General features: G+C 48.1%; 1 protein-coding gene across 6 annotated transcripts in view; it reads left to right on the top strand.

Annotated features, from left to right (window-relative positions):
- Positions 1–16,714, top strand: part of ryr1b (ryanodine receptor 1b (skeletal)) — a 233,601-nt gene that overhangs the window by 90,862 nt on the left and 126,025 nt on the right. For all 6 annotated transcript variants that reach the window (XM_036961172.1, XM_036961171.1, XM_036961170.1 and 3 more), the window contains exons 35-45: positions 3,594–3,785; positions 3,972–4,224; positions 6,037–6,573; positions 8,131–8,331; positions 9,211–9,322; positions 9,622–9,688; positions 10,017–10,096; positions 12,595–12,868; positions 13,211–13,461; positions 13,632–13,726; positions 15,987–16,122. In XM_036961172.1, coding sequence (XP_036817067.1) covers positions 3,594–3,785; positions 3,972–4,224; positions 6,037–6,573; positions 8,131–8,331; positions 9,211–9,322; positions 9,622–9,688; positions 10,017–10,096; positions 12,595–12,868; positions 13,211–13,461; positions 13,632–13,726; positions 15,987–16,122 — 2,198 coding nt within the window. The remainder of the gene's footprint in view (positions 1–3,593; positions 3,786–3,971; positions 4,225–6,036; positions 6,574–8,130; positions 8,332–9,210; positions 9,323–9,621; positions 9,689–10,016; positions 10,097–12,594; positions 12,869–13,210; positions 13,462–13,631; positions 13,727–15,986; positions 16,123–16,714) is intronic.

The following is a 16,714-nucleotide window of genomic DNA, read 5'->3' as shown; positions in this document are numbered from 1 at the left end:
AAGCGTAGAACTAAGAGTCCTAGATATTGTCGCGGTCAGAGAGTTTGGCTCTCCACTCAGAACCTTCCCCTCAAGACCGCTTCTCGCAAGTTGACCCCGCGGTTCATTGGTCCTTTCCGTATTTCTCAGATCATTAATCCTGTCGCAGTGCGACTTCTTCTTCCGCGATATCTTCGTCGCGTCCACCCGGTCTTCCATGTCTCCTGTGTCAAGCCCGTTCTTCGCGCCCCCGCTCGTCTCCCCCCCCCCCCCCCCATCCTTGTCGAGGGCGCACCCATCTACAGGGTCCGTAGGATTTTGGACATGCGTCCTCGGGGCCGTGGTCATCAGTACCTAGTAGATTGGGAGGGGTACGGTCCTGAGGAGAGGAGTTGGGTTCCCTCTCGGGACGTGCTAGACCGTGCGCTGATCGATGATTTCCTCCGTTGCCGCCAGGTTTCCTCCTCGAGTGCGCCAGGAGGCGCTCGGTGAGTGGGGGGGTACTGTCATGTATTGTCATGTTGTGTCTTGTTTCTGTCCTTTCTCTTCACCCTGTCTCCCTCTGCTGGTCGTTTTAGGTTACCTTTTCTCCCCCTCTTTCCCCCAGCTGTTCCTTGTCTCCTCCTAACTACCTCGTCACCCCTTTTCCCACCTGTTCCCTTTTTCCCTCTGATTAGTCCTCTATATCTCTCTCTGTTTTTGTTTCTGTCTTTGTCGGATTCTTGTTTGTGTCATTCATACCTGAACCAGACTATCGTCGTGTTTTCTGTAACCTTGTCCTGTCCTGTCGGAATCTGCCTGTCCGTCTGAGCCTACGTGTGTTCATAATTAAAGATACTCTGTTTTGTTAATTCGCTTTTGGGTCCTCTTTCACGTACCTGACACTTAACCCACGTTTTTTGCAGCCAACTTTAACACTGCTTCTAAGTTCTGTAAGTGGTCCTCTGCCCGATTTCCCTGTGACATAAGAATGTCATCTAGAAAGCACACAACCCCAGGTAAACCCTATAAGACCAATAATATGTTGGAGCGCTTGATACTCTTGGGGCAGTCTGCTCCTCTGGTATAAACCCTTCAACGTGTTTATAGTCAGGAAGTGCATTGCCTCTTGATCTACCTCCACTTGCTGGTAGGCCTGTGTAAGGTCTAACTTTGTGAACTGTTTTACACACCGATGTGTGCAACTTCTCAAAACAACATTACATGGTTGCGGTTGATGCTTCTTTAAATCTGCTGTTGTACAGCTTCTCTGAGATAATAAAACATGGCAGCCCCAGTATCTACCTCCATCTTTATCTCCCCCCCCCACCCGTTTACATCTCACCATATAAGGTTTCACATACTCACGATCACTACACACAGTAAAAAGTCCCAAGTTCTCTTCTGACTATTGATTTCTGACTGTTGATTTCTGACTGTTGATTTCTGACTGTGCCTGAGCCTGCAGACAATAGCAGTTCTGCCTCCTCAACTTGACCTGTGAACCCCTTTACTAGATTAGCGTGCACTTGCTGAGAGCGTTGCTTAGAAAACGCGCTGTTCCCCGCAGATACTCTCCCCCTGCAAGCTCTTTCAAGATGTCCAGTCTTCAGGCACGCTCTGCATTGAATCTCCTTGTAATGGCAGGTGTGCTGTGAATGTCCTGTCCCCAAACAGCGAAAACAGGGCTTTGACGTCTCCCCCCTCTGGTCTGACATCCACTGTTTCTCCCTGTTGGATCCAGGTCGATGCCCCTCCCGTTTTGTGGTCAACTGGTCGGTTCTCAACTGACTCAGTGTCTGCTGGAATTTCTGCATACTCCGGGCTGTGCACTCCGAGTTGTTGACAATGTCCAATACTTTTGCCCATGTTAAATTCTCCCAGTATGCCACGCTTAAAACATCTTGCCACGCAGCTCCTTACTGGCAACTCGATAAACTAGCTGCTCCCTCATCTGCAGCCCCAAACTCACATGTAGCCACCAGTCCCTTTAGCGATGCAATATACTCAGCTACCGTATCTCCCAAACTGTTTCCTATTCCAAAAAAAACATACCTCTCGCTAAACACATTCCATTTTGGCGCATAAATGTCTCTCAGAGCTGAAATGAGCTCCTGGAAGCTAGTCTCTCCCGGCTTCTTCGGCGCTACCAGCAGTGTGAATGTCTTTGAACCCACGGCTGATAGAAACGCCGCTCTTCCGTGGTCGTCAGCTATCTCGTTGGCCTCCAAAAACGGCTAAAAAATATATATGTGCTGAAGCTCTCCTTAATTCTCCTGGAAACACAAACCGGTCTCACTACTGAAATGTACCATAGCTCTCATTAGCCCACGCGTCGTTTCTTCCCAGCTGACCAGCTAATTTACTCACGTTAGTTACGAGCTAACTTTCTAGCTCGTTCACTCGGTTGGTCATCAGTAGTCTGAGGATTTGGGCTCAGAATTCCGTTATCCTCGTCGCTAGTTGTTGCATCCTAAGAATGCTGGGTTCTTTTACTGAAGACATCCGAAGCGCACTTATAATAAACGGAACAGATTTATTTAACGTTCTCCTTTTAACACGTTACAGTCGACTGACTTACTCTCTACAGTTTCTTCAGGCGAACTATCCAACACATCTTTGAACTTTTTACTTCCCTTGCATCTCGTCATCACTTCAATGCAAGCACGGAAAACCCATTGTCATTTGTTAAATTCAAATAACTCAACCCCTTGCATCTCAATGGCTATTTGCAACCATTTTACATCTAAACTCATCTAAAACACAATAGATTTCTCACTACACCAAACTTATCCATCCACTGTGTCCGAATCGTGACCAGATTTCCTGGTGCCTCCCTGTATACAGATTATTTGACAGATGCATGACAATGCATCGCTGTGCTTAAGGCATCACTGCAGACCTGGGTTCGATACCAGGCTGTGTCACAGCCGGCCGTGACCGGGAGACCCACGAGGCGGAGCACAATTTTCGTCGGGGTTTTCGGGGAGGGTTTGGCCGGTCAGGATTTCCTTTCCTTATCGCGCTCTAGCGACTCCTTGTGGTGGGCCGGGCACCTGCAAGCTGACTTTCGGTCACTATCTGGATGGTGTTTCCTCCGAAACACTGGTGCGGCTGGCTTTCCTGGTTAACCGAGCAGTGAGGTCTGGCAGGGTCGTGTTTCAGAGGACACATGGCTCTCAACCTTCACCTCTTCCAAGCCCATAGAGGAATTGCAGCGATCGGACAAGACTGTAACTACCAATTGGATATCTTTCAGTTGGGGAGAAAGAAGGGTAAAAGTACAAACTAAATGATGTGATGATTTAAACGATTTGACCATCCAGATCTGTTTACACTAGATTGATATGCAGGAACAATGGGTCCCTGACCCCCCCCCCCCCCCCCCCCATCCCCGGAGATGGTCATGAAGATCACATCACAATGCTTCTTTTAATCATCTACATCTGTCAAAAAAAATGTGGTCAACAATCAGAATGTAGAAAAGATCAAGAAAAAAAAGGATGCATGTTTGAACCAGGTATAAACAGGGCCATGGTGGACTGACTGGGCTCATTGCTTCGAGTTGATGTTATCTTTACATGCGCTACTTTACACCCTAAACCCTGTGTAAAGGTTCTAATCCCTTCCTGTAGGTGTATAGACATCCTGGAGTTGTCTGAGCGCCTGGATCTACTGAAGTTCCACTTCCATACTCTGATGTTGTACTGTGCTGTCTGCGCTCTGGGCAACAACCGTGTAGCACACGCCCTCTGCTCGCACGTTGACGAATCACAGCTCTTCTACGCCATGGAGAACACCTACCTGCCCGGTCCCCTTCGCAGCGGGTACAGATCTGATCTGATTGATTGTTTTATCTCCGTGTCTAACACATTAGTTACCCAAGTGGGCTAACTTACAAGACAAAAAAATACTTGTGCACAAAACGAATTTACAATGTAATAATTCTTATTGTCAACATCTCAGTCTCCAGGTAATATTATATTTTACCTTTAATCTCTCTCCCTGTCCAGGTTCTACGACCTGCTGATCTCCATCCACCTGGAGTCAGCTAAGCGGGCACGGCTGGGCACCAACCGGGAGTTCATTGTGCCCATGTCCGCCGAGACGCTCAGCATCACCCTGTACCCTGACGCTGAGAAGGCCTCTGACCTTCCTGGGGTGGGGTTAACTACCTGTCTTAGACCCAAGCTGCACTTCTCAACCATCAACTTTGTTGGGACGGATCCTGACCTGTACACTCTCAGCCCCGTCTTCCCTCTTCAGGTAAGTCACTTAAATTCAGATCAAATCAATGTATTGTTCATCAATCCAGCCCAGTGAGTCAGCTTCTTGTGTGGCTTTGGCACATGCAACAAGACACACGATGTACAAACGATGCCTGAATCTGGTGTATGTACAGACATTTGTTCAAACCGCTGTAGGTCTAAGCCAGTGGTGGTCACTGATATTTCTGAGGGAGCCACTTTTTGTTAATCAAAATCACTGTGCGAGTCTCCCATACCCATCGGAGAGCGGGGGCTTGGTGGTCACAAATTCAAATGTATTCATATATGATATTTAAGATACTACTAGCTTGGACCATCAATCACTACATGACCGAAAATATGTGGACATCTGTTTGACAAAAATCACGGGCATTAATATGGAGTCGGTCCCCGCTTTTGCTGCTATAACAGCCTCCACTCTTCTGGGAAGGCTTTCCACTAGATGTTGGAACATTGCTGCTACAACAGCCTCCACTCTTCTGGGAAGGCTTTCCTCTAGATGTTGGAACATTGCTGCTATAACAGCCTCCACTCTTCTGGGAAGGCTTTCCACTAGATGTTGGAACATTGCTGTGGGGACTTGCTTCCATTCAACCATGAACATTAGTGAGGTGGGGTACTGATGTTGGGCGATTTAGGCCTGGCTCACAGTCGGCATTCCAATTCATCCCAAAGGTGTTCAATGGGGTTGAGGTCAAGGCTCTGCAGGCCAGTCAAGTTCTTCCACACTGATCAACAATCCATTTCTGTATGGACCTCGCTTTGTGCACGGGGGCATTGTCATGCTGAAACAGGAAAGGTCCTTCCCCAAACTGTTGCCACAAAGCTGGAAGCACAGAATCATATAGAATGTCATTGTATGCTGTAGAGTTAAGATTTCCCTTCACTGGAACTAAGGTGCCTAGCCAGAACCACGAAAAACAGCCCCCAGACCATATTCCATTCACCCAGCTCAATGTAACATCAATAGGTTTAGGCTACTAATACTGCAATGTACCCATCATGAGGTTGCTGCAAACTAACCTACGAATTCAAGTTTACAACTTGGAGCAATCAAGGTGATAGACAGTGACACATTCAATGCACACTCTTGCCTGCATCTATCTGATCTAGGTTGTAATCATTAGTCAAAACATTTGCAAACGGGAGTTTCTTTTGGACAAATTCAGGAAGGTTGTTCCCTGTTTGTTCCATTTTTTTTCCATTTAAGAAATGTTTTTCAACAGAATCCCTTTACCCCTGATCACCTGCTTACACAGTTCACTTTCATAGCAGTCACATACAAACACCATGATCTCTTTGCTCGTTGTATAATTGCTCATCACAACCATCTATGCATTCTCTTCCTCTCACCTTTTCCCTTGGCTTGTGGACTTCAGTGCACAAAACATCAGCTCGCTGTGACCAGGCAAAAAAAAAAAAACTTCCCAAGCCAAACCTTCATATCATAACTGCTAACCGCTACACACAGCCTACATCATTGTCACCATATTAACGTCATAGTCAACATAGCTATTCATAGTCATGTCTGGGAAAAAAAACACTGTCTAGACGCTGCTATCGGTGAACCCAGTACAGTCTCACGGAGCCTATGCAAGAAACAGGAAGTCTCTAAGCGTAAACACACGGGGGGCTATTTAATAAGACTTAAGGGGGTTTATTTGCCCCCGTCCAATACATTTAAATTCAGAGTCAAGTGAAATAAGGCCGGAGACCAGGGTTAGATGGGTTGGTAAAGCAGCTAGTTATTAACTCATTTTAAGTAATGTTCTTTGTAACCCATGCCTCTTCTCTCCTGCCCTTTCCTCAGGAACTGAAGACGAAAGCCATCAGCATGTTGACAGAGGCGGTTCTGGATGGTAGCCAGGCTATGAGAGACCCAGTAGGGGGCAGCGTAGAGTTCCACTTCGTCCCCATCCTGAAGCTCATCAGCACTCTCCTCATCATGGGCATCTTCAACGATGAAGACGTTAAACACATCCTCAAGATGATTGACCCCAATGTGTTCGCAGGGAAGAAAGAGGAGGTGGAGGAGGGAGACAAGGCAGAGGAAGAGGGTGAAGAAGTGAAGGAGAAAGAAGAGGAGGCAGATGATGAAGGAGTAGGGGAGGAGGAAGAAGAGGATGAGGAACTGAAACACCTAGAGAAAGAAGAGGGGGAGGAGGAGGAGGAGGAGGAAGGGGAGAAGGAACACGAGGAGGAGGAGAAGGAGAAAGAGGAAGACGGGGAGGAAAATGTGATGACAGAAGAGGAGGCAGCGGCGATCGAGTTGGAGCTGGAGAAGGAAGAGGCGGCTTTGGAGGAGGGACTACTGCAGATGAAACTGCCAGAGTCTGTCAAACTGCAGGTGAGTCTCTTCTGACAGCCATGTGTGTACTGAGGCTGGTCTTAGTGATTTTGGAGGCCCCAGTCAGAGGCCCCTACAATGTCTATTTAACACAATCATGACTACTGAACAAAGAGTCGTTCGGAGGTGGCTTTTTAAAAAATTTTTAAAGTCTAACTGAAAAGACTTGAAATGATCTTCACGAGCGAAGGTCTTCGCATCACCACATAGGACAGGGGATGGGCAATAATGTTGTCTCAAGGGCCACATCAGGATTTTAAAATTTAACAGAGGGCCTCACCGATTTTTTTTTCAGGCAAAGCAATTAGCAGTCCAGAAAAAGGACAATAGTTGTATCTGTTTTTACACTTTCTGTCATAATGAAGAGATAAGCGTAACGTAACTCTTTTAATGAAAAGAACGAACACCGAACAAGACGTGACACTATGTGACTAGTGCAATCAGGCAACTAAACATAGAATAACAACCCACAAAATAACCAAGGAATATGGCTACCTAACTATGGTTCCCAATCAGAGACAACGATAAACAGCTGCCTCTGACTGAGAACCAATCTAGGCAACCATAGACATATAAATACCTAGACTAGGCCAACCATAGACATACAAAACCCCCTAGACAATACAAAAAAAAACCTAGACATGCAAAAACTAAACAAACCACCCTCGTCACACCCTGACCTAACCAACATAATAAAGAAAACAAAGATAACTAAGGTCAGGGCGTGACACTTTCAAGTTATGGATTTACGATGTGTAAATTCTGAACTAATATCTGATATTTTCTTTGCAATCATCGACCAATAAAAAGCTACATATCATTTTCCATTTCATACAAACTGTAACCACGTTTCTATGTTCACAAGGGCTAATAAGACATTATTTTAAATTATTTTAAATGACTTTGATATGGGAAAGGTGTATTTGTTTTTCTCTCGAGTCCATTACTTTGATAATCCATTAGTAAGGTATTGGAATGTTCAGGAAAACATCAGAGAAGATCATCAGGTAATAATTGTGTGTGTAGAAAATTATATCTGCTTTGTTTTCAATTGCGTTTTTTTGTTTGTTGTCCCTGGCTCTTTATACGTGTCCTGCGCGGCTTAAGCGCTGTCGAGGGGAAATAGAAGACGCTTACTGTACGTAAAAGCTAATAGTCCCAAACGTTTAAAAGCCAGAGCCAAATTCAGAGATAAGGCAAGATAACAGCAAACATCAGAGATTACTCACGAGCGGAGGAGGGCCTCAAGCGGAGGTTGAAGGCAAGATAACAGCAAACATCAGAGATTACTCACGAGCGGAGGAGGGCCTCAAGCGGAGGTTGAAGGCAAGATAACAAAAATTATGTTTTATTAAACTAAATTATGCCAAGTTCACAAGTCTGTCTCTCTCTGTCTCTCTCTGTCTCTCTCTCTCTCTCTCTCTCTGTCTCTCTCTGTCTCTCTCTGTCTCTCTCTCTGTCTCTCTCTCTGTCTCTCTCTCTCTCTGTCTGTCTCTCTCTGTCTCTCTCTCTCTCTTCTTTTATCTCTCCCCCTGTCTTTCTTAACCTCCCTCTCAGATGTGTACGCTGCTGCAGTACTTCTGTGACTGTGAACTGAGGCACAGAGTGGAGGCTATCGTGGCGTACTCGGATCAGTTTGTCAACGCCATTCAGACCAATCAGAGAGTTCGCTACAACCTGCTGATGCAGGCCTTCTCCATGAGCGCTGCGGAAACCGCACGCAAGACACGAGAGTTCCGCTCCCCACCTCAGGACCAGGTACAACTAGCCTTGTCCAAGACAGAACGGTCCATAGGGCAGGATCAGGTACAACTAGCCTTGTCCAAGACAGAACGGTCCATAGGGCAGGATCAGGTACAACTAGCCTTGTCCAAGACAGAACGGTCCATAGGGCAGGATCAGGTACAACTAGCCTTGTCCAAGACAGAACGGTCCATAGGGCAGGATCAGGTACAACTAGCCTTGTCCAAGACAGAACGGTCCATAGGGCAGGATCAGGTACAACTAGCCTTGTCCAAGCCAGAACGGTCCACAGGACAGGACCAGGTACAACTAGCCTTGTCCAAGACAGAACGGTCCATAGGGCAGGACCAGGTACAACTAGCCCTGTCCAAGACAGAACGGTCCATAGGGCAGGACCAGGTACAACTAGCCCTGTCCAAGACAGAACGGTCCATAGGGCAGGACCAGGTTCAACTAGCCTTGTCCAAGCCAGAACGGTCCATAGGGCAGGACCAGGTACAACTAGCCCTGTCCAAGACAGAACGGTCCATAGGGCAGGACCAGGTACAACTAGCCTTGTCCAAGACAGAACGGTCCATAGGGCAGGACCAGGTACAACTAGCCTTGTCCAAGACAGAACGGTCCATAGGGCAGGATCAGGTACAACTAGCCCTGTCCAAGACAGAACGGTCCATAGGGCAGGAGCCTATTTCCTGTTTCTGTAGCCTGAGGCAGCTTGATGTACCAGTACACCCCCTGGACAGGACACTAGTCTATCTCCTGTTTCTGTAGTGAGACAGCTTGATGTACCAGTACACCCCCTGGACAGGACACTAGTCTATTTCCTGTTTCTGTAGTGTGAGTAGTGCCATCTGAAGATGATGATAGGTAACTGCGTGTGTTCCTTCCTGTCAGGTGATCCTGCTGACTAACTTCAAGCATGGTCCGGAGGAGGAGGAGTGCCCAGTACCGGAGGAGACCAGAGACACACTGACCGAATTCCACACTGACATCCTTATACATTGTGGTCAGTAACCCTAACCCCTGACCCCTAACCCTGACCCACAGCACATCATAACAACCTTCCAGCCCCTGACCCCTAACCCTGACCCACAGCACATCATAACAACCTTCCAGCCCCTGACCCCCAACCCTGACCCACAGCACATCATGACAACCTTCCGACCCCTAACCTTGACCCACAGCACATCATAACAACAATCCGACCCCTGACCCTTAACCCTGATCCACAGCACATCATAACAACATTCCAAAACACCACACAGAGAGCTAACTATGCTTACTATGTATCCTTCTCTCCTCCAGGCGTGCACATCGAGGCGGAAGAGGAGGAGGAGGAGGTGGACACCTCTCTGAGAGGGCGCCTTGGCCGGTAGGTAACTCTAAGGAGTTGGACCTTTAGCCGGAAGTTTGCCGGTTCGAATCCCAGCACTCTTCTGTCAACTACTCAAGTGTGTGTGTGTGTGTGTGTGTGTGTGTGTGTGTGTGTGTGTGTGTGTGTGTGTGTGTGTGTGTGTGTGTGAGATGTGTGCTATCTGGAGGGTTGACAACTGAGGAGAGCAGAATACAACATTTCTGTTGTTGCTTCAACATCTGGACAATATAAAGTTGTATTGTATTATAACATACTGACAATATAAAGTTGTATTGTATTATAACATACTGACAATATAAAGTTGTATTGTTCTGTATCTCCGTAGGCTGTTGGGCAAGGTGAATAACTTGAGGAAGAAAAAGGAGGTGGTGGAGGAGCCAGAAGAGGAGGAGGAGGTCAAACCCAGTAAGAACACATTCACCACCCTAACCCTTAACCCCTAACTCCTAACCCCTAACCCCTAACCCCTAACCTCTAACCCCAAACCCCTAACCCCTAACCCCTAACCCAGTTCGAACACATTCACCACCCTAACCCTTAACCCCTGACCCCTAACCTCTAACCCCAAACCCCTAACCTCTAACCCCAAACCCCTAACCCCTAACCCCTAACCCAGTTCGAACACATTCACCACCCTAACCCCTAACCCCTAACCCAGTTCGAACACATTCACCACCCTAACCCCTAACCCCAAACCCAGTTCGAACACATTCACCACCCTAACCCCTAACCCCTAACCCCTAACCCAGTTCGAACACATTCACCACCCTAACCCCTAACCCCAAACCCAGTTCGAACACATTCACCACCCTAACCCCTAACCCCTAACCCAGTTCGAACACATTCACCACCCTAACCCCTAACCCCTAACCCCTAACCGCTAACCCCTAACCCAGTTCGAACACATTCACCACCCTAACCCCTAACCCCAAACCCAGTAAGAACACATTCACCACCCTAACCCCTAACCCCAAACCCAGTAAGAACACATTCACCACCCTAACCCCTAACCCCTAACCCCTAACCCAGTTCGAACACATTCACCACCCTAACCCCTAACCCCTAACCCCTAACCCAGTTCGAACACATTCACCACCCTAACCTCTAACCCCTAACCCCAAACCCAGTTCGAACACATTCACCACCCTAACCCCTAACCCCTAACCCCAAACCCAGTTCGAACACATTCACCACCCTAACCCCTAACCCCAAACCCAGTTCGAACACATTCACCACCCTAACCCCTAACCCCTAACCCCAAACCCAGTTTGAACACATACACCACCCTAACCTCTAACCCCTAACCCCTAACCCCTAACCCCTAACCTCTAACCCCAAACCCCTAACCCCTAACCTCTAACCTCTAACCCCTAACCCCAAACCCAGTTCGAACACATTCACCACCCTAACCCCTAACCCCAAACCCAGTTCGAACACATTCACCACCCTAACCTCTAACCCCTAACCCCTAACCTCTAACCCCAAACCCCTAACCCCTAACCCCTAACCTCTAACCTCTAACCCCTAACCCCAAACCCAGTTCGAACACATTCACCACCCTAACCCCTAACCCCTAACCCCAAACCCAGTTCGAACACATTCACCACCCTAACCCCTAACGCCAAACCCAGTTCGAACACATTCACCACCCTAACCCCAAACCCAGTTCGAACACATTCACCACCCTAACCTCTAACCCCTAACCCCTAACCCCTAACCTCTAACCCCAAACCCTTAACCCCTAACCCCTAACCCCTAACCCCTAACCCAGTAAGAAGACATTCACCACCCTAACCTCTAACCCCTAACCCCAAACCCAGTTCGAACACATTCACCACCCTAACCCCTAACCCCTAACCCCAAACCCAGTTCGAACACATTCACCACCCTAACCCCTAACCCCTAACCCCTAACCCCAAACCCAGTTCGAACACATTCACCACCCTAACCTCTAACCCCTAACCCCAAACCCAGTTCGAACACATTCACCACCCTAACCCCTAACCCCAAACCCAGTTCGAACACATTCACCACCCTAACCCCTAACCCCTAACCCCAAACCCAGTTCGAACACATTCACCACCCTAACCTCTAACCCCTAACCCCTAACCCCTAACCTCTAACCTCTAACCTCTAACCCCTAACCCCAAACCCAGTTCGAACACATTCACCACCCTAACCCCTAACCCCAAACCCAGTAAGAAGACATTCACCACCCTAACCTCTAACCCCTAACCCCAAACCCCTAACCCCAAACCCAGTAAGAAGACATTCACCACCCTAACCCCTGACCCCTGACCCCTAACCCCTAACCCCTAACCCCTAACCTCTAACCCCTAACCCCTAACCCCAAACCCAGTAAGAAGACATTCACCACCCTAACCCCAAACCCCTAACCCTTACATCCATGAGATGATCTTTATCTGTCTCTGTGGTTAGAACACAGTCTGGACTTGCTATTTTCACAGCTTCGCACAGTTAGGTGCCTAGTTTAAGTCTGACAGCTCATCAGTTAACTCAAGTATAAACTGACAGACATCCTAGACTTAGTTTACGTATTCCTGTTAAATCCAAGGGACGCATCGAGGGCCTCAACAGTCAACTTTGCTCTGTTCGGTTCTTTTCTGGGTAGTTTTCTAGACGTCCTTCCAGGTGATTCCCGACAGACTTGACTCCTGTAATTAATTCAAGTGGTGGCGTAGTCTAGCACTTCCTAGTGATCCCTCACACTAGTAATATTTAAAATGTAAAAAATCCCTGTACCCCAAATGTTCCTATGCCACAAAAGCTTGAGTTGGTGTAGTTCCCGGCCAAGACACAGTAAAAAATAAGTAATATCTTGTTCATTCACTACAACTCCATGTGTGTCCCTCCCCCCCCCCCCCCCCCCCTTCCCCCCCAAGGCACTCTCCAGGAGTTGATCTCCCATACCATGATCCACTGGGCCCAAGAGGCCTTCATTCAGAACCCTGAGCTGGTGCGCCTGATGTTCAGCCTGCTCCACAGGCAGTATGATGGGCTGGGAGAGCTGACCAGAGCCCTGCCTAAAGCCTACGCCATCAACGCTGTGTCTGTCCAGGACACAATGGACTTGTTGGAGTGCTTGGGCCAGATCAGATCTCTGCTCATCGTTCAGATGGGCCCCGAGGAGGAGAGGCTCATGATCCAGAGCATCGGGTACGTCTGGTTACTGTACCTTGAGGGTTATGGTTGTTACTGTACCTTTAGGGTGTGTCTGGTTACTGTACCTTGAGGGTGTGTCTGGTTACTGTACCTTGTAAAGGTTAGGCTCATGACCCAGAGCATCGGGCATCACTCAGGTGGCCCACTGATTGCCAGGGTCGGGGTCAGTTCCATTTCAATTCAGTGAAATTGAATTTGAATTGTACCCCAAACCTGGCAACAGTTTCTGAAAGAAGATCTGGACGCACAGCAGGAACAATTCAACGACGATTATTTGAGTTCATGTAAAAGTCTCGTTGTTGTTGTTGTTGTTGTTGTTGTTGTCTCCTTCTCCAGGAACATCATGAACAACAAGGTGTTCTACCAGCACCCTAACCTGATGAGGGCTCTGGGGATGCACGAGACTGTCATGGAGGTGATGGTCAACGTGCTGGGAGGAGGTGGGGATTCCAAGGAGATCCGGTTCCCCCAGATGGTGACCAACTGCTGTCGGTTCCTGTGTTACTTCTGTCGCATCAGCCGTCAGAACCAGAGGTCCATGTTTGATCACCTCAGCTACCTGCTGCAGAACAGCGGCATCGGCCTAGGTACAGTACACTCTGCCTGTCAATCAGAAAACACACAGAGGAACTCTTAACCACTGGTACAGGATCAGTTATGTTTTCATCCCCCTTAGTGGTGAAGGTTAGGATTGGGGATACGGAAAAATCTGATCCAAGATCTGTGTTTAATTAACATTCTCCTGGTCTTCTTGTAGGTATGCGTGGCTCCACCCCTCTGGACGTGGCTGCAGCTTCCTGCATCGACAACAACGAGCTGGCCTTAGCTCTACAGGAGCAGGACTTGGAGAAGGTAAACCCTTGACCCTAACCTGCCACCCTGTATCCCTATTCAACCGGAGGCTGCTGAGGTTAGGTTAGGCTCATAAAAGTGTCTGGAACAGAGAAAATGGAATTGCGTCAATGTATTTGATACCACTCCACTCTTTCCACCCCAGCCATTACCACAAGCCCGTCCTCCCAAATTAAGGTGCCACCAACCTCCAGTGTCCTATTCCTTATATAGAGCGGGAAGAGGGATTGGCTGGCGTTTTACAGGCTCCTAACCAATTGTGCTATTTTGTGTGGTTTTTTTTGTTGTTGCATTGTTTGTACATGATGTTGATGCTATCATCTCTTCTGACCGAAAATAACTTCTGGATATCAGAACAGCGATTACTCACCTCAAACTGGACAAAGATTTTTTTCTTTAATGAGTCTGACACAAAGAATATAATGCTGCTCCCAGACAAGGCCCAAATCCCCGTCATTCGCATGAAGAAAATAAGGAGATACAGGAGACGCAGATCAGGGGGCCTTTAATTCACACACAGAAATGCGTACAAGGCTCTCCCTCCATTTGGCATATCTGACCATCATTTTATCCTCTTTATTCCTGCTTACAAGCAAAAACTAAAGCAGGAAGTACCAGTGACTCGCTCAATACGGAAGTGGTCAGATGATGCGGATGCTACGCTAGGACTTTTGTTAGGACTGTTTTGTTAGGACTAGCGTAGGACTGTTTTGTTAGGACTAGCGTAGGACTGTTTTGTTAGCACAGACTGGAATATGTTCCTGGATTCATCCAATGGCATTGAGGAGTATACCAGAATTGCATGAGAGCACCAGATGTTCTGGACGACTGTGTGATCACGCTCTCCATAGCCGATGTGAGCCAGACCTTTAAACAGGTCAGTATTCACAAGGCCGCGGTGCCAGAGGGATTACCAGGACGTGTACTCAGTGCATGCATGGACCAACTGGCATGTGTCTTTACTGACATTTTCAACCTGTCCCTGATAGGGACAACCGAGTCTGTAATACCTACATGTTTTAAGCAGACCACCAAAGTCCCTGTGCCCAAGAAAGCGAAGGTTATCTGCCTAAATGACTACCGCCCCGTAGCACTCACGTCGGCTTTGAAAGGCCGGTCATGGCTCACATCAACACCATCATCCTTGAAACCCTTGGTCCCAATCCAATTTGCATACCCCCCAAACAGATTCACAGATCACACAATCTCAACCGCACTCCACACTGCATTTCTAACCTGGACAAAAGGAACACCTATGTGAGAATGCTGTTCATTGACTACAGCTCAGCATTGAACACCATAGCGACAACAAAGCTCATCACTAAGCTAATGTCCCTGGGACTAAACACCTCCCTCTGCAACTGGATCCTGGACATCCTGATGCCCCCCCCCCCCCCCCCCCCCCAGTTGGTAAGGGTAGGCAACAACACAGCTGCCACTCTGATCCTCAACACAGGGGCCCCTCAGGGGTGTGTACTTAGTCCCCTCCTGTATTCCCTGTTCACCCACCACTGCGTGGCTAAGCACGACTCCAACACCATCATTACATTTTCTGACGACACAACAATAATGATGAGACAGCCTATAGAGAGGAGGTCTTAGAGCTGGCAGTGTGGTGCCAGGACAACAACCTCTCCCTCAACGTGGTGAAGACAAAGGAGCTGATCGTGGACTATAGGAAAAGGAGGACCGAGCACGCCTCCATTCACATCGATGGGGCTGAAGTGGACCAGGTCGAGAGCTTCAAGTTCCTTGGTGTCCACATCACCATCAAACTAACATGTTCCCAAAACACCAAAACATTAGTGAAGAGGGCACGACAAAACCTATTCCCCCTCAGGAGACTGAAAAGATTTGGCATGGGTCCTCAGATCCTCAAAAAGTTATACAGCTGCACCATCGAGAGCATCTTGACCGGTTGCATTTTAAGTAAATATTTTCTTAACTCTTATTTTCTTAAAACTGCACTGTTTGTTAAGGGCTTGTAAAGTAAAGCATTTCACTGTAAAGGTCTACCTGTTGTATTCGGCGCATGTGACAAATAACATTTAAATTGATTTGATTTGACCCAAACACAAACCCTTACTCTAACCCAACAACGAGCTGGCCATGGCTCTGCAGGAGCAGATCCTGGAGTGCAGTCACCCTGTACCCCTATACAGTAGACCCTGGACAGAACACCTCAGTCACCCTGTCCATTGCTCCTGTCTAAGGGCTACCCTGCTAACCCTTACCCTCTCCTACCTGCTCCTCTCTCCAGGTGGTGACTTATCTGGCGGGCTGTGGACTACAGAGCTGTCCCATGCTCCTATCTAAGGGTTACCCTGACATCGGCTGGAATCCCTGTGGGGGAGAGAAATACCTGGACTTCCTGCGCTTTGCCGTCTTTGTCAACGGTCAGCAGCCTGCAACAGACACTGAACATACTTCCTGTTTCACAATGAAGTGTGGATTCGGAGTGGTTTCCAGGCTATCTAATTACCCAGATTATATTCCTATAATGGCTGTAGTCTCCACCATGGCTGTAGTCTCCACCGTGGCTGTAGTCTCCACCGTAGCTATAGTCTCTATGGCTGTAGTCTCCACCGTGGCTGTAGTCTCCACCGTAGCTGTAGTCTCTACTGTGGCTGTAGTCTCCACAGTGGCTGTAGTCTCCACCATGGTAGTCTCCACCATGGCTGTAGTCTCTACTGTGGCTGTAGTCTCCACCGTGGCTGTAGTCTCTTCTGTGGCTGTAGTCTCCACCATGGTTGTAGTCTCTACTGTGGCTGTAGTCTCTACCATGGCTGTAGTCTTTACTGTGGCTGTAGTCTCCACCATGGTAGTCTCCACCGTGGCTGTAGTATCTACTGTGGCTGTAGTCTCCATCGTGGCTGTAGTCTCCACCGTAGCTGTAGTCTCCACCGTAGCTGTAGTCTCCACCGTGGCTGTAGTCTCCACCGTGGCTGTAGTCTCTACTGTGGCTGTAGTCTCCACCATGGTAGTCTC

Source organism: Oncorhynchus mykiss, chromosome 24 (assembly GCF_013265735.2).
Source record: "Oncorhynchus mykiss isolate Arlee chromosome 24, USDA_OmykA_1.1, whole genome shotgun sequence".
In the NCBI taxonomy this organism is placed as follows: Eukaryota; Metazoa; Chordata; class Actinopteri; order Salmoniformes; family Salmonidae; genus Oncorhynchus; species Oncorhynchus mykiss.
Note: the sequence above shows the minus strand (reverse complement) of the source record. Positions and strands in the feature narration are given on the sequence as shown.